The 25,852-nt window shown below is 42.1% G+C and overlaps 1 protein-coding gene and 1 pseudogene across 2 annotated transcripts in view; one reads left to right on the top strand and one right to left on the bottom strand.

Moving 5' to 3' along the window:
- The window catches only part of LOC306637981 (uncharacterized protein), a 108,321-nt gene extending 83,045 nt beyond the window's left edge, over window positions 1-25,276 (bottom strand). Inside the window, exon 1 of the mRNA XM_079100989.1 lies at window positions 25,231-25,276. Within this exon, the coding sequence (XP_078957115.1) occupies window positions 25,231-25,264 (34 nt within the window). The 5' untranslated portion in view covers window positions 25,265-25,276. The remainder of the gene's footprint in view (window positions 1-25,230) is intronic.
- On the top strand, window positions 10,551-13,754 carry LOC306670819 (polyadenylate-binding protein 4-like; annotated as a pseudogene). Its single transcript has 2 exons — window positions 10,551-12,724; window positions 13,176-13,754. The product of its transcript is annotated as a polyadenylate-binding protein 4-like (transcript).
- Window positions 25,277-25,852: the final 576 nt, after the last annotated feature.

Genomic DNA, 25,852 nt, shown 5'->3' with positions numbered 1-25,852 from the left:
GAGGCAAAATGAGGATACTATTTGAATATCAGGAGTCATGTGTGAATACTACTTGACCACCAGAGGCATAGTGATTATATTATGTGAACATCAGGGGTCACAGACAAGGAAATGTGTATCACATATTACAATGAGTGACATGTAAGTATTGGAGGCTAGGGTGAGGATATCATATGAGTGTCTGAGGATGCAGTAAGAATATTTTCTAGTGTCACAGGCCCAGAAAGAATGTTATATAAGTGTTAGAAGACAAAGTTAGGGCATTATGTGACAGTCAGGGGCCACAGGATATTTGTCAATGTTTATGGGCACAGTGAGAATATTATTTCAAAACTGGAACTGCAATAAGGTACTTTGTGAGTGTTTTGTGATGATATTTTGTGAATTTCAGGGGCAACAGTGAGAATATTAATGGAAAGTAAGAGGATACAGTGGTGGTATTGTGTGAATACCAGGTTAACTCTGAGGGTAGTACATGAAGGTCAAATGCCACACTGAGGATATTTAGTTAGTGTCAGACATCACAGTACAGATATTATGTGAGTTTACGAGTTCACAGTGAGGGTATTATCTGAGTGTCAAAGCCACACTGAGGCTATTATGTGAATGTAAAAGGCCACAGTTTGAAGATAGTATGTGAGTGTCAGAGGCCAAGGGAGCATATAATGTGAGCATCAAAGGCAATATTGAGGATATTATGTGACTGATAGGGGTTGCAGTGAGGGTATCATGTGAGTGACAGAGGCCTCACTTAGGACATTTTGCCAATGTCCAGGTCATATGGGGGATATTATGTGTGTATCAGAGGCCACTGTGAGGATATTAAGTGAAGATCAGAGTGCACATTTAAGATATTGAGTAAATATGGGAGGTCATATCAGGGTTATCATGAGAGTGTCAGGTGCCACAGTCAGAATATTATGTGAGTGTCAGTGTCCAGAGTGATGGTATTATGTGATTTTCAGCAGCTACAATGAGTATAATAAGTGAATGCCAGATAAAACAGTGAGGATATTTGGTGAGTGTCAGGTGACATCATGAGGGTAGCATGTGAATTAAAAAGGAAACATTTAGGGTGTTTTGTACCACAGGCCACAGTGAGGGTATTTGTGGGTGTCAGAGGTCACACAAATTGCATGTTAGCATTAGAGGTCAGAGTGAGGGTAACTTTTGACTATCATAGGTCACAGTGATAATATTAAGTGCCAGAGTCACAGGAGAGTACTATGTGAGTGTCAGAGGTCACAGTGAAAGCATTATGAGTCAGTGGTCAAAGTGAGGGTAGTATGTGAGTATCATAGTGAAGATATAATGATTATTAGGGGTCAAGTCAAGATAGTATATGTGTGACAGAGTCATCACTATGGATATTTTGTCAATGTCATGGGCCATATTGGGGATATGATGTGCATTTCAGAGGCCAGAGTAAAGATATTACATGAAGGTCAGAGGGCACAGTTAATATATTGTGTGAACATCAGAGGTAACAATGAGGGTATTATGGGAGTGTGAGATGCTGCAGTAAGGATGATATCTATATGAATGTAAGATAACTCAGTGATGATGTTAGGTGAGCATCAGAGGCCATAATGAGGGTGTTACATGGGTTACAGAGGTAAGAATTAGGTTTTGTGTGTGTATAACAGGCCACAAAGAGGACAGTATGTGAGTGTCAGAGGTCAGAATGAGGGTATTATGTGAGTGTCAGAAGCAACAATTAGAATATTTTTTTTTCAACACAGGGGCCATAATGACAATAGCGTTTGATTGTCAGAGATCACAGTGAGGGTAACATGCTTATTCTACTGTGATCCTCTTGTCACAGATACCTGCATCTGCTGCAAGCCTCCATGGTGAAATGTCCATAAGCAAAGCTGCTGTGTGTCAACCCCAAAAGCCATAGCCTGTCAGCACCTGAAGTTCTAAAGTTTCCATTCTACTGTACCACAAAGCACAGCCCACTTTATTCATAACACTGCAGTTCCAAATTCACAGACCCCTGTGTGGCTTCTTCCCATCTCTGCAGAGTGGGTAAATGCCAGCTTGCAACTGAGCTGGTTCTGCTCCCTGTGCATAGAAACTAGTAGGTGAGCCTCTCCATCCTTCTTGACCCTGCTTGCCCCTCCAGCCAGGAATCTTCTACCTCTTCTCCTCACTGCTCCTTCTAGCTCATCTTCACAATCCCCATAAGCACAGTGGCACACACCTGGAATCCAGTGGTCCAAAAGCCTGAGGTGGGAAATGACAAGTTCAAAGCCAGTCTCAGCAATTTAGTGAGATCCTAAGCAACTGAGAGAGACCCTGTCTCAAAATCAAATATAAAAATTGCTGGGAATGTGACTCAGTGGTTAAGCGCCCTGGGTTCAACCCCCACTACCAAAGCCAAAAACAAAACAACAAGCAAAGGATCCAAACATATTTCTCCAACGAAGACATACAAATGGTCCACAGGCAATAATAGATGATTTTTATCAACTAATGATCAAAGAAATACAAATCAAAACCACAATAAACATTCCAATTAATTCAATAATTTCACACTGCATTTGAAAAGTACATGGCTCCTATCCATGAATATATACACCTGTTAATTTCTCAATAAAAAACACTAAAAAGAAAGCCAATATGATCAATTGCCACACACTTGTAAAAATGATGATTATCAACAAAATTGAAAACAGAATGGCTATAGAAGATATGGAGAAACTGCCATGCTCATGTTATCAGGGGAATGTAAAATGGTACTACAATTATGGAAACCAGCATGGAATTTGCACCAAAAATGAAAAGCAGAACAACTAGATGTTACCACCACCCCTTTTCTGGGTACATATCCAAAGGAACTGAAATCAAGATCTCTAGGAGATGTCACTACTTGCATGCCCATAACAGCATCCTGTATATGAGCCAAGGTATAGAAACACTTCATGCCCATGACACATGAATAATTAAAGGAGTGTATTATTTAGCCCTGAAAAAAAGAAATAAATCCTGGCATTTATGACAATATTAAAAAGTCTAGAATTATGCTAAGTGAAGAACAAATACTGTATGATACTAATTACCTGAGGTATTTAGAATAGTCAAATTCAGTGAAATATTCTAGTGGCCAGGGAAGCTGAGACAGGAAAATGGTGTGCTCAAAGACAACCTCAGAACCTTAGCAAGACCTGAAGAAACTTTATGACACTTTGTCTCTAAATAAAACACAAAAAAGGACTGAGGATATGACCCAGTGGTTAAATTCCTCTGAGTTCAACTCCTGGTACCAGAAAATACACATACACGTACACACATACACACACACAGAAAGTAACATGTTGGTTTGCCAAGAAATGGGGTTAGAATAAAGTGAGGTGCACTTATTCAGTGGATAAACAAATTCTAGTATTTTTGCACAATTCTGTACTTATTGTTTACAATACTATAATGCAGAGTTATAAAATTTTTAAGAGTAAAGATATCCTTCTTAGCATTCTCACAACTATGGAAGAAAGAAAGAGATGGGAAAGAGAAATGGAGAGATGGAGGGAGGGAGGGAGAGAGAGAGAAAGTGAGAAAGAAAGTATGAGAGGGAGAGTGAAATAGAGACAGAGACAAAAGGAGAAGGAGGAGGAGGAGGCATTCAGTCAAAAAAGGACTAGCTTCATGGGTGTTCCTCCAACACAGTCCAAATTCCTGCTCAATGTAGCCCTGTCCTTGCTAAATACTGTGCTCTGGCTATCATAAATTTTTTAATTGTATCTTAGTACTTAAGTTTTCTAGGTGAATTTCAAAAAGAATATGGACCACATGTATGAACACAGCACACATATGAAATCTGCATGTATACTGCATATGGCCACCTCATGCACATTGAAGAGTTTTAATTCCTAACAGCACAGAAGTGTGTGGGAGGGGTGACCAAATATAGGAACTGGGAGAGAGGTGGTACAAAATAAATGTGTCCTATCCATATATAAGTACACAGAGGGAGGGCACTGAAGCCCAGGAAGGCCACTCCTTGGTTTCCAATCAGAATTACATTCAAGTGCAGAAAGAAGGCAGTGAATTTTTTCCCTAAGGCCAAGAACACCTCCCTTGTCCTTTGTCACTAATGGTACTTCACTGTGTTAACCACCTCTCCAGCTGAGGATGTGAAGGGAAAGGGAAACCAGGGAAATCTACAGTGGTCTTCCTTTCAGTTCTTTCTAAGTCACTAACAAACCAGTGGAAAAATGTGTTAGCTGTTATTGAGGTATAGTGAAAAAGAATCACAGTGGTTGTGTGTAACATTTTCACTGTTCTGGTATGAATGAACTCAACATGGGTGTGCAAGGTGCAAACTATGAGTTGCTTTTAAGTTTGCATTTAGAATTGACATTGCATAATTAAAGATAATGTTAAAAGTCTTGCTAATAATTTAAAAGTCCTGATTTTTCTGTAATCAGAAGGATTCTAAAGGACAAATAAAATACACAGGAACTATGAAGACACCACTGAGGAAATACAGTTCTGTTGCATGATGTTAATGGCACAAGTTACCTGCTTTGTGAACAAGGACTCTGCGTTTTCATTTTGCACTGGACCTGTCAATTACACAGCTGGCCCTAATAGCTACCATTAACAAGGACTGTCTTTCCCTGGAGAAATGCCTGATTCTAGGATCTGGTGAGGAAATAAAAATAAGCCTGAACATAGCAGAATGAGGAGGTAGAAGAGAGGGAGGAGGAGAGGAAAGTGTCCCAAGTGTGGACATCTGACAAATGACCTGAGAACAAAGTTGTAAGATGTTTTAAGAGCCAAACATCAAAGAACATGATTGGTAAAATAAATAGCTTTAATACTGAAATAAAACTGAAAGTAAAAATTGAATATGTGTTTACTGACATAAATAAGTAAATGGCTACATAGATAATAAGTGAGGGGACAGAAAAATCTAATGGAAGAGTTGAAAACCACACAGGTAGATAGCACCCCACCTTCAGACCAAGTTTACTCTCCTTCTCCATTTCAGGGTGGCCAGATTCAGTGGTGGCTTGATTACAAAAGATAGTATAGAAGAAAGAGAAGAGAAGGAAGTTCTCAAATGATAAATCTGGCAAAAACCACTTTGACCATGGGCGGATGGTAGCATCTTAAGGATTTCAGTGAACATCAGGTAACCCTGTCATGCTGTGACAAGAAGGCACTTCACCTCTGTCCTATTCCTTCCTAAATTATTTAACCACCACCACCACCACCACCACCACCAAACACCACATAAGATAAATAATGTATGGCCAGCATTGGCCATTATTTTGAAGATCTCAATAAATAAGAAAAGACTGATACAATTCTCTTCACAGGTGACTGACAGTGACCACTTTCACAAGCAGGAGTTAAAGTATGAGCATAAAAATATCCTCCCCTAGTGTTGAGGGTCTACCACTCAGTGATAGAAGAGTATCGCTAGTCCCATGTGTTCTTAAATTCATGCATAATAATTGCACATGTTAATGGATCAAGCTTGATATTTCCAAATGCATGGCACACAGAAATTACATCTAATCACCCATCTTCCACTCTCGCCCCATACCCTGTCCCAGCAGCAATCTCAGACACTAGTATTCACTATTGTCCTTCCAAATTTTAAAGGAAAAAACCTCTAGTATACAGTTGGTAAATATAATAACAGAAAGAGATTTCTGCAGCCACAAACAAGAGAAAAATGCACTTTCTGGAATCACCTCCTCCCCACATCTCAGAGAACAACAATGCTAATGCCAGGCTGAGTCTTCCTTCAGCTCACTGCCCAAAATCAGAAAAATGTCCTCAGCTGTTGCCTTCACTGTGCCACCTTCTATTCTTCCATAAGTCATCCAGATGATTTTAGTTCCCACCACCTGTGGACACTGGTGCCACTGAGAGCATCAGAAACATCTATGGCACCAAATCTAATGGTCCCTCCTTGGTCGCCCACTAGTTCACTTTTGAGTGGTCTTTAGTACAAGAGGTCCCACCTTTCTTTTTATAATTGTCTCTTCCCAGAAATCCAGGTTGTTCCATTTCCCTGGTTTTCCATCCCCGCAACTGGAGGCCCCTGCTCTCTGTCTCCTTCATGGTCTTCTTCTCCTTTGCTAAATATAGGCATGTCCCCAGCTCAGAGCAAGGTTGCTGAGCTTCTCCATCTTCATCTCACACTAGGTCACCACAGTCTCATGGCAGGAAGTATTCACCTCTCCTGCCTCCCAAGTGTCCGTTGTCTTCCCAACCCTCTGCTCTCACCTGCAGACCTCTCCATGTGGATATCTAGGAGTCATTGCAAACAACACAAGAGCCTTCCTCAAAGCCAGTGCTCTATTCCTACTCACATCATCTTTCAGACCCATCCTGTACTGGAAGTTAACAACCCCCTAGGTTGCTTAAAGAAAAAAATTCAGAAATTGTCATTGGTCTTTTGGCCCTTTCCCCCCACCCCAATCCATCACCAATCCCTGCTTGTTCTAGAGACAAAATTATAAGCACATGTGTATGTGTATATGTACAAAATTATATACATATAAATTATGCAATTACATGTAGTTATATGTATATAAAATATCTGTAGTTATAAATAAATCAGGTTCAACCACTCTCATTCCCTTACATAGTTATGCCATCATGTTATATAATATATATTCTAGGGACTGAAGAAATCACTCATTTTGGCAAGTGCTCACCTCCAAAGGGTGCCTCAGAGGGAAAAAAATATGATTTTATATGTGATTTATACACATGCCCATGGTGGCAAGTTCTGCTAAATGCCACAAATTCTTCTCATATCAGAGGGACTTAAAGGCTGCTTTTGCCAAAAACCTCTGATTCTTCACTGGGGTCTACAGATGCCCAATGAGTAAATAAAAACAAAATAACTTGGCATCTCTCATATATAATTACACATACATGTGTGTAAATACATGTCTATATATATGCATATATATAATGTCTTATAATAATCAAAGCTTAGAAAAGAACACAACATGCCTCCAACATTAGCAAAGATTCCTGCAGCATCCCAGGAACAGCAGCTGTGGAAGAGGCCATGACTGAATTGAGACACTAACCTCCTCACTTCTCAATAAAATTTCGAGAAAAAAAATACCTGAATATCTATCTATCTATTTATCTATCTATCATCTATCTATCTGCATTGTCTTCTCCTGATGACAATGAACACTGCAGTGGGTACTGAGTGTAATAATACTCCCTTTCACAGCTGGACAGTTAATTCTGTACAAAAACTCATTAAGAGTTATACCCAAAAAATAAAAAATAAAGTATAATAAAGGATGTTTTTAAAACAGCAGCTTTGAAGGGCTTTCTCAAACTTCCAGTAATCAAGCCAATGAATATGTAGGCAGATGCTCTGGTGGAATCTAGAAAAAGTCTTATGTGCAGTTCTGGCACCATCTAGCGTCTAATCAGGAGTTAGCACTTCTAACAAGGAGAAAACCCACATCAACCAGAGAGGTATGTACTGGTATTGGTGAGACAGGTGCTCTGGCAACCTAGTGAAGGGATAGTTCCTTAGAAGTCCTTCATCTTACAGGTAGGAAGTATTAGGAGTAGCTAAGTGACATGTGGGGTGTACTTTAGAATAAAGAAGCAGGTGAAACTTTGCTGTGGATGGTAACATTAGATCACATGCCTAAAGGGGTCAGTGTTCCATGTTATTTTAGTGCCTGAATTCTTGGGCTAGACCAGTGGAACAGCAGCCCACACCAGAGTGGGAGCAGGGATTCCTGACTCTTTTGTTCACATCTATATCCTCTCACCTAGAGCAGAACTTCATACCAAATACTTCTTTTTAAAAAAAATGCAACAGAGGTATGTTTCCATATATAAAACTAAATGATAGCACTGTCAAAACACAGATCTCCCACCCCATCCATGCCAAATAGCCTTTTAGAGAATCATGAAGCTGGGGCTTGGCTTCACAACAGCCTGAGAGGCAGATCTCTTTCTTTGCCAGGCAAAGATCTCTTTCTTTACACAGGCAGTGGGTTCCACAAGATGGCCCCTGGCAAGGGTCAAGGCCACCTTCCCCATCTATGCTTCTCTCACTGCCCAGGTGCCAGGAAGCCCCTGCAGGTGGCTGAGTGAGGTACAATGTGGGATCCAGACCAGACTCCATCCAGATTCTGGTGCTTCACAGGCTTACCCTCTCTGGACCTCTAGGTCTCACCGTCTACACAGCAGGTACCAGAAATCTCTCTGAGTACACTGGGACAATGGTCGCTCCCAAAAAACAAAGTGTCTAAGGCGACATCCCCAGGACCCATTCCAGGAAACCCACAGACCCCAACGCAACTGAGTACATGGAAAGTTCGCAGCATCCCATGAGAAGGAGGGACTAAGGAAGGCTGTGCCTCAGAGTCTTGAGCCCCACTCCATTGCCTAATTGTATAAGTGGGGAAACTGAGGCCCCAGTGGAACAGCCTGAAATAACATTCCCGGCCCAAGATGTCAGGGGCCTGCTTCCTCGCTGGGTTCACAGTGACTTCTGACAGTATTTTCAGACATATGCACCTCTCACGACTCCCTTGCCTCCTGTGGATATCCCCACAATACCCACCACTCACCTGCAGGACTCCTGGTTCCAGTGCTTATCTCACTGAGGAGCTCTGGATGGGGTGCCCCTCCCACGTGCTTCCCCTTGCCCTGCCTTGCCCACTGCTTCTAAGCCTTTGACTCCATTTGCTCAGCTGGCTTCGCCTACCAGCTCTGCCCACCACTCTGGTTCCACTGGGCCATCTCAACTTCCTCCCATAGGCTCTGCCCTACATCTGGATTCCTCTCTGTACTGCTTTGCAGCACCACGCCCACTCCACTCACTTGCTCCCCTGCATTCCACCCACGTGGCTTAGCCTCTTCTGGCCTATTTAACTCACTGGGATTGAAAGTCTTTTCCCCTAGTCCTGGACCTCTTGTGGACTGGCTTGGTCAGTTCCACCTACATCCAGCAGCATCCCAAATGGCTCTGCACATCTTGATCAGCCATGCTTTTCAATCAAGCTCGCTCCTACACCTACTCCCACTCATCACCTCGCTGCTCTGCCACTCCACTGCTCCTTAAGAACTCCCTCCAAAATGAATGAAAGTTGTCCTACAGTGTTGCCCATGGTTGCAGATAACTCTCAGGCTGAGAGACAACTGGACTTTGGGTCTGGTCACATTGGGACCCCTACAGCCCAGGGGATGATGCCCTTGGACAACTCTGTTCACCTGAGCCATGGCCTCTCCATTTACACAATGCAACTGATGATAATTCTTGATGAGCATGAGAGCAAGGACGTTTTCAGTGCCATCTGTGTGTCAAGCAGATACTGGAAGCAGAAAAGACCAGTGAGCAAAAGAGCAAGGCCCCTGCCCTGCATGTGGAGAAGTCCAGCGGGATTAAAGGAGCATGTTTACACAGGACCTGGCCTTCTGCTACTCTCTGTGGAACCAGCTCTGTGGTGTTCATCACCTTCTTTCAGCATTTGAGCACAAGATGGGCACAGCTCCTTGGCAAACAAGAGTCATCTGTGCTCTCCTGACCAGCCAGCCCCACACATCTCAGAATAAGGAAGCCCAGGTGTCTGACCATGGCCTCTTTCTCAAGACTGGGTCTTGGGGGGAGAGCTTCTTTATAACCATGTAAATAGCTTTCATTCTGAAGGCTTGACTCAATGCTGCGGAGATGAGACAGTATTTGGGGACTTGGGTTACAAGCTTCAGAAAATAAACTGGGTTCTTTAAATAAAAACGAGTTAGAGGACACTGGAGACATGATGGGAACCTGATGGTAAAGTTCAGTGAGAAGCTGGGCTGTGCCAGGTGATCACAGTGCCCAAAACTCTGCACAGCCCTCCCTGGATGCTGCTGCAAGGTGAGCACCCTGTAGGACTTTCTGTTGTCCCTTTATCATTGCTCAGATTTAAAGTCTCCAGAGAAAGGGCCTGATGGGCTGGGTGTAGGCATCTGAAATTCTTCCCATCCAATTTGGTATTGAAGGATAAGCAGAAACTTGATAAAAGACCAAAGGAAGGACATTCCAGGTAAGAACAGCATGTAGTCTCCGCCCCGGGTCGCCGGCAGCGCCGCTTTTGGGCTCAGTAACCTGAAGCAAAAAAGAGAAAAAGATAAAAAAAAAAAAAAAAACTGAAAACGCTTCAAAACCTAAAAGAAAAGAAAAGAAAAGAAAAAGGAAAAGAAAAAGCGAGTCCTCCTCGGAAAGCCCTGCGGGGAAGTCACTTTCACACGCTTCTGGCCTGCCCGCGCCCGCTGCCGCCCGCTCGCGGCGGCCTGTGTCTGTCCGTCGGTCAGGTGGTGAGCAGCCTCCCCCCGCCCCCCCCGCCCCCCCCCCCCCCCCCCCCCCGCGCGCTGGCCTGCCGCGTCCGCGCGCCTCTGTCCGTCAGTCCGTCCGTCCACGCGGCCTGGCAACCCCGCGCCCTCGCCCTCGCCCCCGCCCCCGCCCCCGCCCCCGCCCCCGCCAGCGGCGGCACACCACGTGTCCGCGCTGTCCCTTATGGCTGCCTCCCGCCCGGGGCTGGCCGAGTGGGCACCCGCAAAGATTCGGTTTCCCCCTTCCCTGTAATCTTAAACCGCCGGGAGCCCGGGGCCTATATTTATTGAGAAACGCGTGTCCCCAAGGCCGCCGTGGGTAGCATCTGGCTGCCTCTTAAAGAATTTTTGTCCCTGAGAAAGGGGATTCCACACTTTTTTTTTTTTTTTTTCCTAATTTCTGAGACTTGGAGCTTCGAGCCAGGACAGCTGGAAACTACAAACTCCTGGAAAGGGCCATATTGTTTTTGAGAGCCTTTGTCTGAGGTTTTGCGGTCCCGAGTGAGCTGCCCGAACTCTCCCGTCCTGCCTCTGAGCCTCCCTACTGCAGCTTTTCCCAGCCTCGTTCTGTGCCACCTGTGAGCCAGGGCGTGGGCCACGGCTCCGAGAGAAGCCCCTTTTGTCCTGCGGTGGGCCCTGTAAGAAGTTCTCCTGGAGGGGCTCGGGGTGGTGGGGGGCGGGGAGATGAACGCTGCCGCCAGCAGCTATCCCATGGCCTCCCTGTACATGGGTGACCTGCACTCCGACATCACCGAGTCCATGCTGTATGAAAAGTTCAGTTCTGCGGGGCCTGTGCTGTCCATCCGGGTCTGCCGAGATATCACCCGCAGCTCCCTGGGTTATGCCTATGTCAACTTCCAGCAGCCTGCCCGACGCTGAGAGGGCCTTGGACACCATGAACTTTGATGTGATTAAGGGAAAGCCAATCCATATCGTGTGGTCTCAGAGGGATCACTCTGAGAAAATCTGGTGTGGGAAACGTCTTCATCAAGAATCTGGACAAATCTATAGATAACAAGGCACTTTATGATACTTTCTCTGCTTTTGGGAACATTCTGTCCTGCAAGGTAGTGTGCGATGAGAACGGATCTAAGGGTTATGCCTTTGTCCACTTCGAGACCCAAGAGGCTGCCGACAGCGCCACGGAGAAGATGAATGGCATGCTCCTCAATGACCGCAAAGTGTTTGTGTGCAGATTCAAGTCCCGCAAAGAGCGGAAGTTGAACTTGGAGCCAAGTCTAAGGAATCCACCAATGTTTATATCAAAAACTTTGGGGAAGAGATCTATGATGAGAGTCTGAAAGAACTATTCACCCAGTTTGGTAAGACCCTAAGTGTCAAGGTGATGAGAGATTCCAGTGGGAAGTCCAAAGGCTTTAGCTTTGTGAGTTATGAAAAACATGAGGATGCCAATAAGGCGGTGGAAGAGATGAATGAAAAAGAAATCAGTGGGAAAGTCATATTCGTAGGCCGTGCACAGAAGTAGAACGCCAGGCTGAATTAAAACGGAAATTTGAGCAACTGAAACAGGAGACAAAGTCGATACCAGGGGGTGAATCTCTACATTAAGAACTTGGATGACACCATTGATGATGAGAAATTAAGGAAAGAATTTTCTCCTTTTGGATCAATCACCAGTGCTAAGGTAATGCTGGAGGATGGAAGAAGCAAAGGGTTTGGCTTCATCTGCTTCTCATCTCCTGAAGAAGCAACCAAAGCAGTCACTGAAATAAATGGACACATTGTGGGCTCTAAGCCACTGTATATTGCCTTGGCCCAGAGGAAGGAAGAGAGAAAGGCTCACCTGACCAACTAGTATATGCAGCGGGTGGCTGGGATGAGAGCACTCCCTGCCAATGCCATCTTAAATCAGTTCCAGCCTGCAGCTGGTGGCTACTTTGTGCCAGCAGTTCCACAGGCTCAAGGAAGACCTCCATATTATACACCTAACCAGTTAGCACAGATGAGGCCTAATCCTCACTGGCAGCAAGGTGGGAGACCTCAAGGCTTCCAAGGAATGCCAAGTGCTATACGCCAGTCTGGGCCTCGTCCACCTCTTCACCATCTGGCTCCAACTGGTGATGCTCCGGCCTCTCGTGGCCTTCCTACTACCAGAGAGTCGGGTCTGAGTGCCCGGACTGCTTGGCTATGGACTTTGGTGGGGCTGGTGCCACCCAGCAAGGGCTGACTGACAGCTGCCAGTCTGGAGGTGTTCCCACAGCTGTGCCAAACCTTGCACCGTGTGCTGCAGTTGCTGCTGCTGCTCCTCGGGCTGTGGCACCATACAAGTATGCCTCCAGTGTCCGCAGCCCTCACCCCGCCTCTGCAGGCACCTCAGCCTGCAGTCCATGTGCAAGGGCAAGAGCCCCTAACTGCCTCTATGCTTGCTGCAGCACCACACTGTCTCGTCCAGCGAGTACAATGAAGACTTGGCTTTCAGATGGAGTTTTAAGGTCTTTATTTTTATGGGAGAGCTCTGAGCCGAGTGCCTGGTTCTTCTCTCTCCGCCGCCGTCTTCTTCTTCTTCTCCTTCTTCTCGCCGCACAGCTCTCTCTCTTCTTCTTCTTCTCACTGCACAGCTCTCTCTCTTCGCCAGAGAAAATACACAGCTTTATAGGATGTAACAGCCAATCACCTAACAGGTCAGGCGTATGGCTCGTGGACACTTACTGGTGGGTAATGAGGACATGTACTGATCACGAGCTAAGCACGGATGCGGAAGAGATCAGTCAGCCAATAGAAAGCACTTCCTTAAAGTTGTTTTTCTTTGCGGTTGGGATTCTCGGCACCATCTTAGGGCAATGCCAGCTATCACTGCGGGCCCTACAGGGCAGCGGCCTCCAACACTACCCCAAGAACAGAAGCAGATGCTGGGAGAACATTTGTTTCCGCTTATTCAAACAATGCATTCAAACCTGGCTGGAAAGATCACAGGAATGCTGCTGGAGTTTGACAACTCTGAACTGCTACACATGCTGGAGTCTCCTGAGTCTCTCCACTCCAAGGTGGATGAAGCTGTGGCGGTTCTACAGGCTCATCATGCCAAGAAAGAAGCTGCCCAGAAGGTGGGCATTGTTGCTGCTGCTACCTCTTAGACAAGGAAAAACTGGTTCAAAAGCCAAATAACCCCTGATGGAAATCAGCTCAAGGTTTGAAGACTTCCTAGCTTGTGCTATGGACCTCAACATCAAGAACCACAAGTTGCAAATTTATTAGGTCATTTTGTATCAAAAGGTCAATTATGAAAATACCTAGAATTTTTCAATTATAAGAATATATTATCTGGGTTCTGCTATAGCCCAGACAGTGTTAATTTTTCTTTTCTATTGTGGGATTTGGTCGTGTCCCTCCATCCCCAACCCCAGAAATTGGTTTTAGTTGATGTACGCAAGTCTTAAGTTTCTCAATAAAGAAAAAAAATCTCCACAAAAAAAAAAAAAAAAAAAAAGAAAGAAAAGAACAGCATGTATGTCCTCACAAAGGCATTGGGGGCCTCTCGGAATCATGCTGCCACACTATTCCAGGTGCTTTCCTCATCATGTCCTTCATGCTCAAAATGCTTCAAAAATAGTGCTTTTTTTTGAAAACTGGATGCATTGTTTTTTAAAAATGCTAAATATTCTCATAAAAAATTCAAAGTATACAGCAGAATACTGCAAAATGGGGCAGGAGACAGGAAGCAAGAAAAAGAAAATTATTGTCCCAGACACCAGAATTAGCATTAAGCCACAAAATCCCAGAAGCCCTTCTAGCCACATAGAAGGGAGGGAGGGAGGGGAGAATGGGAGAGGGACCAGGGGTAGAAAGAAGGAAAAGAATTTGATTAAAATGAGGTCAAATGTTTATTATTATTTATTTAATTTTGTATATAAAGCATATCACCTGAATTTAAGAAAAGAAGAATGAATTCAGGTAAAAAAGAAGCATTTTCTTACTTCACACATTTCTTTTTTTGTCCAAAACACCTATTTGATATAAGATCATCTCGATGTTGTGATTAATATTTTGTCTCAAAATAAATTTAAAAATATTTTTGAAAATGTTCAGATATGGTTTAGTGGTGAAGCACCTTGGGTTCCTGGCACCAAAAAAAAAAAAAAAAAGGAAAAGAAAATAAAACAACATAACAAAAAAACTTGTGGATCTATTGTCTTCAATTACATAATTTCAATTTTAGCATTTGTTTTTCTCTGTTGTGGAGGAGGCTGAAAGTTAGTCCATCACACATTTGTTCATACCCACACCCACCATTTAGCCTTCAGGTTGTGGTTTTCAGTCCAAAATCTGTAAATTTACCTGCCACCTCCCTTCCCTTGGATATTTCATCAAGTCATAGGAGGAGGCATCACTCACTTCTAGTCCTGGGACCCTGAATTCTTTATTTCTGCCTTAATTTAGGTTCAAGTCATTAGTTGGCACAGCCCCACTGTAGAGATGGGAAAAGCAAAGCTTGCTCAAAGTCACTTTCCACATGGTCCATCAGTGCAGGAATTGAGATTTGGACCAGTGTTCACCTGTTATAGAGAGAGGGCTCAGGAGAGCCACTTGGGCCCTGACATTTTGGACTTGAGTGCTGGTATCCAGAGGAAAGAGACTTGTTCTATGTGAACCTTCTGTGAAGTGAGTGATCCTGGACAGGACTCAGAGCTGACTCTGCCCCAAGGGCTTAGATTAGGGACTGGACAGGTTTCCTGTGGAACCTCCATTCCATCCCCAGAGACCTAAAAAAGAAATTACTGACAAAAATTGCTGTTCCTCTTGTCCCAGATTTTTTCCAAACCTGAGGACAATGAACAAAAATTGGAACATGGAAGATATCCAATGCATCAGTTTTTCCTCTGTTATAAAAATATGCCCACCAGATACTGAAATTTTTTTATTTCAAAAAAGCCCAGAGGTGGATATGTGAACTGCCATTGCTTTCTGCTGGACTTGTCCTCACATCACTAACTTTTCAATAGGACAGTCTAATTTTCTGTCCTCGTTTTCTTTGCTCTCACAGTTACTCCTCTTTTCAACCTTCTCTTCTATTTCTTTTCTAATTTGTGGCTTCATTTTTTTGGCAAATGACACTCTGAAATTTCAAAAATATTTTTTTCAGTGTTCACTATGTCTTGTGATGCCGGGCAGTTTGCCATATTGCTGAAATCACTGGTCCTATTGGGTTTTCTTGTCTTGAGTTTTTCTGCTTTTTTAATTTTGGGGGAACTGAACTCTACCTGCAGGGTGTCTGGCATAAGTGGCAGCAGGATATGCATGCTGGTAAGGTTTTTTGGTCCAGGGGCTCTCCTTGGGTGGGGGTGGCTTCTTCCCCAGGTGGGCCATGACCAACAGCTCCCAGACATTCTTGGCCAGAGACTCGCTACCAAAGGGGCCACCAGAGTCCATGTGCCTTGTGTGCCAAGTGCAGTGCCAGCAGCTACATGGGCACAGCCACCTGTCAAATGCTATGGTTCATCACCAGTCCCAGTGATGGCTCTTCCTGTATACCCAAGCCAGTGGCAGCCCTCCCCACCTACTTGCCCTCTCCTGTTCAGTGGGGAGCCACTACTCTGTTGACTGGCTTAACATGATCATCAGTGACATTTGCTCCACTGCCACTGCCACTGGCACCACAGGCTGGTCCTCCTGAGAGCTTGTAGTGGACAAAAGGTCACGAGCAGATATCATCTGCTGGTTCTGGCCTCCCCAGCTGTGGGCCACCCAGGGCCAGGCTCTCAGCTACAAGTGTCTGCACCAAGGCACCAGCTAGCTCCAGCCTGAGACCTTGACATTGAGAATCCAGTTGTGACTGCTGCCAAGGCCATACAGTACCAGTTGTGCTTCCATGCCTACATTGAACACAGCACAAACTGCTAGGCCCCAGGCCTTCCCAGAAACATTTTCTTTTTCCTTCTACTAAATATATTTCCATACCTGAAACAATCAATATTCTTTTCTCTCTGTTGGCCTCTTTTTGTTCACATTCTGAAAATAATTTCTGAATTCAGATTAAATCACTCAAATATAATAAGATGAAATACTTTATGTTATTTATAGGACTCTAATTGAAGCACAATTGAAATTTTTGGACCCCTTGTACATAGAGGAAATGCACATATCATTTAGGATATTTTAGCCATAAAGGTGAAAAAGGTCAAAGTGCATGCCATAAAGAATATTTGGTGCATGTTGAAAAGGTGGCATGAGGGTATCTCATGAATTGTCAAGATCACACTTAACTCACACTCAAGAGTTCTAATGTCAAAATTTCTTTGAAGGGACACCATGGAGACCCTGCTTCTGAGGGAACTGTGGATGTTTTTACACCATGCTGGGCCATTCACAACATTCATAAGTTGGTACAGTTTTTGTACCAGGAGAATTTGCTTCTGGCAAAGATGCTGCAGAACTTGACATCAACATTGCTGTTCTGATACTGCATGAATGTAATATCCTGGAGTTACAGGGTCATGGAGGCTTCCATTGAGGTCTCAATGGGGAACCTGGGAGACCAGGAAAAGTGATTCAGGGTCAAACACTCTGCTGGATGCTTCTGAGAGGGTGATGCATGAAGATTTGAAAAGAAAACAGAAACTTAGGTGAGGACGCCCAAGATTAAAAAATATTCATCATATAAAATGTGTCCTTAGGAAAGCTGTAAAAATTGAACAGGAACCATGGCAGGGGAGAGACCTTGTGGGTTGCAATCCGAAAAACTATAGTGTAGAAGCTGCACAGTTCTTTGGAGAACAACACAATGTCATGTGTCCCAGATCCTGGATGTGGAATTATAGTCTTATTACTCCAGCTGGATTTTAGTCCTTTTGGGGTGGGATACCAGGGATTGAACTCAGGGGCACTCGATCACTAAGCCACATGTGCAGCACTATCTTGTATTATTTAGACAGGGTCTTGCTGAGATGGTTAGCAAGTTGCCATTGCTGAGGCTGGATTTGAACTCACAATCCTCCTGTCTCTGTCCCCTGAGTCTCTGAAATTACAGGCATTCACCACTGTGCCCAGGTTTTAGTATTATTTTGGTCCCATCCCTTCCTTAGTTTTGTTTTAGTCTCTTTCTTTCTTTATATATTGAGGTATCTCCCTTATTGAATGTAGATGTTTACCCTGTGTCATTATATACTGGACATTTGTAAGTGGCTTTTGGTTTTTACTGCAATGCCTGCTGAGAATACACCTGTACCTCAGGAAACTTTGGACTTGCATGCTGGAAATTTTAAGAATATGCAGACTCCTGGAAATAAACTAGAAGTACTTTGCAATGTGAGATAGGTATAAGCTTGTAGGAGTGCAAGAGGGGAAAGTTATGGTTTAGGTATGAGGTGCCCCAAAATCTCACACGTGTGAGGATATAAGAATGATCTGTCATAAAATGATTAGATTATGATAGTTGCAATCTGAGTGGTAGTGTAATGCCTTGATGGATTTACCCTGTGTTAACTGTAGAAAACTGAGATGTGGTTGAAGAGAGTGGGTCACTGGGGATTTGAAGAACATGAATATCATAGAGGCTATATAGTGACTATAGAATAATTTATCCTAAATACTATACAGGCCATAGAGTGTATGGTATTAATAGGAAGTACTCAGGTAATTAAGACTACTCAGGCAATAAGTTTATGCAATTCATAGAGAAATACAAGCCACTGAGACTAAGTGGTTCATATCAGATATGCAGGTCTTGGAGGTTACATAGTTGATAAAAGCTAAGAGGTCATGGAGGGTTCACTGGCTCTGGTGTCAATATAGGACTGTTAAACTACTCAGTCCATAAAAAACTATGAGAGTCATAGTGGTGGAGTAGGTCATAGAGGATACTCTTATTGAAACTGTGCAAATTATTGAAAATACACAGGTAATAGATTCTATGAATGTCAGAGAGAACACACAGAAAATAGAGGTCATGCAGGTCACCGAGTGTATATAGGCAATAGAGAACACTCAGGTATAGATATTACATAGATAACAGAGGCTACTAAGGTCATGGAGGCTACAGAGTTTATATAGTCAACTCAAACCTTAGAGGCTAAGCAGTTTATATGGTTTACTATAATCCTTTAGACTACTCAGGTAATAGAGACTATTTAGGTCAGAAATATTCTGCAGGAAGTACAAGTATGTAAATCACAGAGAATACTCAGATTATAGAAGTTATATTAAAGTTGAAGATAGTAAAGTTAAAGAGGTTATTCTGTCCATAATTTTTACATATATCAGAGTTTTCTGAGACCATAGAGGATATGGAGGTCATAAAATGTAAGCAGGCCATAAAGAATGATCAGTTTATCAATGCTATTCAGGACACAGAAGATACATGGGCAATAGAGGCTATTTATCCACTGTGTTCCACAGGTTTTATAGGCTGCTGAGGCAACTGACTCTAGCAGGTCATAGAAGTAAGTTTGTAGGTGGTGCATATTTTATAGAGGCTACACAGATCACAGAAGGTGTGCAGATAGAAGAGGGTCAGGATACAAATACTATAAAAGTCATAGGGGCTACTCAGGTCACAGAGGAAAAAATGTCATGAAGAATACTGACATCATAATTTTTACTCATGCCATGGAAGCTACAATGGTTCCAGGAAATTAACATCATTTACTTTAGAAGACCATAAGACTATGCAGGTCTTTGACACTCATAGAGGCTATGCATGTCATAGAGAATATTAAGAACTAGATGCTAAGCAGGCCATTGAGAATACTCACCATACATTCTGTTTAAATTTTTGTACTTATTTATTTTAGTTATGCATGGTAGTAGAATGTATTTTGGCATATAGTACATATGTGTAATTTGACTTCCCATTTTTTACAGTTTTATAAGATATGGAGTTACACTGGCCAAGTATTCCTATATGAATAGAATTAAATTATTTATGACTTATTCTACTGTGTGCCCCAATCACATCCCTTTCCCCTGCCCTTCACTACCTCCTGTCCAATCTGCAAGAACTTCACTCCTCCCTCTCTCTCTAATTTTATTCTCCTTTATGGGTAATTGTCATAGTGTAAATGTATCACATTTTCTTTATTTATCTGCTGAAAGCCATTTATATTGGTTCCATAACTTTGTAAACATCGATGTGGCCATGTCACTATGAATGCTGATTTAAGTCCTTTGGGTATATGCTAAGAAGTGAAATACCCTGGTCAAACAGAGTTTCCATTATATTTCCTGAGTAATCACCACACTGAAGAGTGTTTACACAAATTTGCAATCCCAACAGCAACGTAAGTGCGTACCATTTCCCAACATCATTGACACTTATTTTTATGTGTATTCTTTATAATTGCCATTCTGATTCAAATGAGTTGGAATCTCAATGTATTATTAATTTTTATTTCTCTAATTGCTAGACATTTTGAATAGTTTTTAATATATTTTTATATTCATATTTCTGTGAAGTACATTTTGAGTTCCTATATCCATTTATTTATTGGGCTATTAGTTGTTTGGAAGTTTTTTAGTTCTTCTTATATCCTGAAATTAATGTTGCATATGAGGTGAAGAAGGTTAAGATTTTCTTCCATTCTGCAGGTTCTATGTACATAATATTGATTTTTTTTTTGTTGTTGAGAGGAAGTTTTTAGTCTGATAACAGTATATTTATTTATTTATGATATTAATTCTTGAATTTTAAGCATTTTGTTGGGGAATTCAGTTCCTAGGCCAACATGATGAAGATTTCAGCCTACTTTTTATTCTAGTAGGCCCATGGTCTTTGTTCTAATGCTTATATCCTTGATGCACTTTAAATTTGGTTTTGAGCAGGGTGTGATATAGGGGTTATAATTTACTTTATTATATATGAATTTCCAATTCTCCCAGCTCCATTTACTGAAGAGGCTATTTTTCACCAATATATGTTTTTGACATCTTTGTCTATTATGAGATAAACATGCTTATGTGAATTTGCCTCTGTGTCTTCTACTCAGTATCATTGGACTTCATGTCTGCTTTGTTACCAATATCATGCTACTTTGTTACTATAGGTCTGTATTATTATTTAAGTTTTGGTATTGTGATGCATCCTACTTCACTTTTTCCAATAATTATTTCTTTTGTTACACTGGGTTTATTTTTCCAAGTTAATTTAATGACTTCTTTTTCTATTTATATGGAACATGTCATTTAAAATTTCATATGAATTGCTTTAAAACTTTAAGCATTATGGCCAATTTGACAATATTAATTCTGCCTATGCAAAAACATAGGGGTACCTTCCAATCTTCAGTTTCTTTTAGTGTTCTCCAGTTTTTAATGTAGAGGACTTTCCCTTCTTTTGTTAGATTGATTTCCAATATTTTTATGATGGCTATAATAAGTGGGATAGTTTCACTAATTACTCTTTCATATTACTCATTAGTGATGTATAGAAACTCATTAATTTATGGGTGTTAATTTTATACTCTGCTAAATGGCTTAAATAACCTATGATGTCTAGAGGCTTTCTAGTTTTTTGGTTTTCTAAATATAGAATCATATTGTAGGAAAATAGGAAAAGTTTCAGTTCTTCTTTTCCTACTTATATCCCTTTAATTTATTTCTCTTGTCTTATTGCTCTGGCTAGATTTTACAGAAATCTGGTGAGCAGAAATGGTGAAAGAGGATATACCTGTCTTGTTCCAGTTTTGAGAGGAACTGCTGTGAAAATTTCTACACTTAGGATAATGTTGGCTTTGGGTTTAGAATATATAGCTTTTACAAAGTTTATTGTTATCCCTAATTTTCCTAGTGTTTGAAAATGAATGGATTCTGTTTTTCTTTCAAATGCTACTAATGCATCTTGTGAAAATCATAAGATTCAATTTTTAAATTTTATTGATGTAATGAATTATATGTATTGATTTCCATAGGTTGAAACAACCTTGCAACCCTGGGATGAAACCACTTGATCATGGTGCAGTTCTTTATGCAGATACTGCCAGTAATTTATTAAGAATTTTTGCATATATGTTCATCAGGAATTTTGCTCTGAAGTTTTCTATCTTTTATGGGTTTTTGTCTGTTTTTGACATCAAGGTAAATCCAGCTTCATAGAATGAGTTTGGAAGATTTCCTACCTTTTAATTTTATGGAATAATACAAGAAGATTTAGTGTTATTTCGTCTTTGAATAATTGGTGAAACTCAGTAGAGATTTACTCTTGTCCTCAACTTTTCTTTGTTGACACACTTGGTGGTATCTTCAAGTTATTTGCTTGAATTTGATCTGTTGAATTTTCTATATCCTCCTGATTCAATTTGGGTAGATTATCTGTCTCTAGAAAATTCAATATCTTCACAATTTTCTATTTTTTTACCATATAAATTTTTAAAATAGTTTGATTTTCATCTGTAATTCAGTGGTGACCATGGTGATATTTCCTTTATTATCTGAAATTTTAGCACTTTTAGAAACATAGATGATTCACACCATAGATGCTACTAAGTTCATAAAAACTTCAGGTTATAGAGGCACCTAGGACATAGAGTTCACTCAAGTTATATAGACTATGCCAGTCAAAGTCATTAATAAATCTTTTAAGCTAATGAATTTATAAATGCTTATGCAGATCAGAGAGACTACATAAGTCATAGAGGGTACACAGTTCTTAAAATCTATGCTGGTCATAAGTTGTACATGTTGCATAGAAACTACTAGGTCAAAGGAACTCTTCAGTTCACACAGATAAAAAACATAATTGGGTGACTAAGATAATATAGGCTACTTTGTCATAGAGAATGCTCGTATCATAGATGCTAAGCAGATTACAGAAGTCATTTACTTATAGAGGCTATATGACCATAATTTCTACTGAAGTGATAGAAGATATTCAGTTCACAGAGAGTACTCCACTGTTGGAGGGTATGCAGACAATAGAGGCTTCTCAGTCTAGAGAGGTTATGGAGGCCATAGAGGCTCTACAGTTTGCAAATACAGATATACACATCATAAAATTGATGATATACAAGTCATTTAGTCTTTGAAAATGTTAGAGTCTACTTGGTTCATAGAGGCTAACATAGAAGCTAATCAGACCATAGAATCTATGCAGGTGATAGGGGTTATGAAGGTCATAAAGGCTACTCATGCCATAGAGTAATCAGGTTATAGAGTCTACAAATTCCATAGAGGATTCTTATGCATTAGAGACTACTAAATTATAAAGGCTACCAAAATCATAGAGAATACACTGTCATAAGTGCCACTATGGTCAATGAAGCTACAAACATTTTAGATGGTACTCAGATCATTAAGGAAACATAAATCATAAAAGTGAGACAGGTCATACAGTATCCTCAAGCTATGTAGAGTATGGAAATTGACAGAATACTCAGTTAATAAGTCTATAGTATTCATATAAGCTATGCAGGTCACAGAGGCTATTTAGCATGCAGAATTTGTGAAAATCTTAGGGTATTCTTAGACCTTGTAGTCTACACAGAGCATTGAGGCTATGCAGTGCTTAGGTCCTACTAGGTTCATTTTGGTTACTCAGGCCATAAAGACTAATTAGGACATGCAAGCTAAGCAGACCATAGGATTTACTCTTGTAATTGAGGCTACTAATGCCATGTGGCTATTCAGGCCAATCAGGCTATTCAATATAATAGAGGTTATGCTGATTGTAGAGGGACCCAGATTAAAGACAATGCAAAGGACAGTAATGCAGCATAGGCCATGTCAGTCAAAGAGGCTACAAAGTTCATAGCAATAAGTAGGGTATATATGGGTAATCCAAGATGGCAGACTAGAGGGTGACTGCATCTCCAGTCGCTCCAGAACCCAGGATTCAAGAAGGGGAGGCATTGAGAGAATCAGACTAAAATAGAACCACGGGGTGAGTCTCCCCCATCCAGTGAAGGTCAGCTGGGCGTCACGCCTGGATTCAGGCGGCTTATTAGAGTAGGACAGGGCAGATAGAGTCTCCCCCAGGCAGCACTGAGCACTCTGGCAGTGGGCTCCTCCCACAGGGCCAGATTCTCCAGCTTCCTGGAGCAGGCCCCCCAGTGAGAGCCTTTCTGCATAGAACCAGCACGTGGCCAGCTCCAGCTGACCCGCAAGTTGCTTCAGAGACCAGCACAGGGCAGCCAGGGACTTCCCCAAGCAGCCCGGTCCCCTCTGGTGGGAAGCACCTTTCTAGGCTAGCTTCTCGGAGTAGATCGCCCAGTGAGAGCCTTTGTATGCAGAGCCAGCCACAAGTCCCCAAGCCAGCAGAGACCTCTGACCTGCAAGCAGCTTCTGGGACCACGGTTGGGTAGCCAGAGACCTCTCCAGGGGGGCCCTGCCCCTCTCCAGCTGCAGGCTTTTTCCACGGGACGATCTAAGTTGGCAGACTAGAGGGTGACTGCATCTCCAGACACTCCAGAACCCAGGATTCAAGAAGGGGAGGCAATGAGAGACTCAGACTAAAATAGAACCACAGGGTGAGTCTCCCCCACCCAGTGAAGTTCAGCTGGGCAGCAGACCCAGATTTGGACGGCTTATTAGAGTAGGACAGGGCAGATAGAGTCTCCCCCAGGCAGCCCTGAGCACTGTGGCAGTGGGCTTCTCCCACAGGGCCAGATTCTCCAGCATCTCAGAGCAGGCCCCCCAGTGAGAGCCTTTCTACACAGAACCAGTGGGCGGCCAGCTCCGGCCCACCCTGTGGCCAGCTCCGGCTTGCCCACAGGTTGCTTCAGACACTAGCACAGGGCAGCCAGGGACTTCCCCAAGCAGCCTGGCCCCCACCGGCGGGAAGCGCCTTTCCAGGCTAGCTTCTCAGAGCAGACCGCCCAGTGACAGCCTTTCTAAACAGAGCCAGCTACAAGTCCTCAAGCCAAGGGGACCTCTGACCTGCAAGCAGCCTCTGGGACCAGGGTAGGGCAGCCAGAGACCTCTCCAGGTCTCTCTCCCTGGAAAAAGTAGCGGGCTAGGGGCAGTGTTCTTTGGAAGCACTGCATTATTAAGTTAATCCAAGACTTCAGGCTACTGAAGGCAGGAAGGTGATACACTGGAAATCTACAGGGAAACTATAAGCCAATAGAGGAAATCTGCAATATCACAGAGTCCCACTGACATCGGACCAATATGAGAAAACAAGGGAAGAAAATGTCCCAAACAAACCTAGATACTATATCAATAAAACCCAATGACAGCACAGCAGAAGAAATGTCAGAAAGGGAGTTCAGAATGTACATAATTAAAAGCAAACGAGGAGATGAAAGAGAAAATGCACGCATTAAATGATCGCACCAATCAACAGTTAAAGGAGCAAATACGGGAAGCAAGAGATCATATCAATAAGGAGTTAGAGATATTGAAAAAAAAAAAACCAAACAGAAATCCTTGAAATGAAGGAAACAATAACCCAAGTTAAAAACTCCATAGAAAGCATAACCAATAGGATAAAACACCTGGAAGACAGAACCTCAGATATTGAAGACAAAATATTTAATCTTGAAAACAAAGTTGACCAAACAGAAAAGATGGGAAGAAACCATGAACAGAATCTACAAGAACTATGGGATATCATGAAGAGGCCAAATTTGAGAATTATTGGGATTGAGGCAGGTTTAGAGAAACAAACCAAAGGAATGAACAATCTATTCAATGAAATAATAAAAAAAATTTCCCAAATCTGAAGAATGAAATGGAAAACCAAGTACAAGAGGCTTATAGGACTCCAAATATGCAAAATTACAACAGACCCACCACACCAAGGCACATTGTTATGAAAATATGTAACATACAAAATAAAGACAGAATTTTAAAGGCCGTGAGAGAAAAGAATCAAATTACATTCAGGGGGAAACCAATAAGAATATCAGCAGATTTTTCAATCCAGACCCTAAAAGCTAGAAGGACCTGGAACAACATTTACCAAGCCCTGAAAGAAAATGGATGCCAACCAAGAATCTTATACCCAGCAAAACTTACCTTCAGATCTGACGATGAAATAAGATCCTTCCATGATAAACAAAAGCTAAAGGAACTTATGAAAAGAAAGCTGGCATTACAGAACATTCTCAGCAAAATATTCCATGAGGAAGAGATGAAAAACAACGATGCAAATCAGCAAAGGGAGGAACTAGTCTAAAGGAATAGTGAAAAAAGGGGAAACCAAATCATGTCAAAAAACAAAAATGAATCAAATGACTGGGAATACAAATCATATCACAATAATAACCCTGAATGTTTATGGCCTGAACTCATCAATCAAAAGACATAGACTGGCAGAATGGATTAGAAAGAAAAATCCAACAATTTGCTGCCTGCAAGAGACTCATCTCATAGAAAGAGATAAACATACACTAAAGGTGAAAGGATGGGAAAAACATACCATGCACACGGACACAGCAAAAAAGCTGGAGTATCCATCCTCATTTCAGATAATGTGGACTTCAAGTGAAAACTAGTCAGAAGGGATAAACAAGGACATTACATACTGCTTAATGGAAGCATAAATTAGCAAGACATAGCAACCATAAATATCTATGCCCTGAACATTGGCTCATCCATTTACGTCAAACAAATCCTTCTTAATTCCAGAAATCAAATA

The sequence above is a fragment of the Sciurus vulgaris genome (assembly GCF_902686455.1).
Source record: "Sciurus vulgaris genome assembly, chromosome: 10".
In the NCBI taxonomy this organism is placed as follows: Eukaryota; Metazoa; Chordata; class Mammalia; order Rodentia; family Sciuridae; genus Sciurus; species Sciurus vulgaris.
Note: the sequence above shows the minus strand (reverse complement) of the source record. Positions and strands in the feature narration are given on the sequence as shown.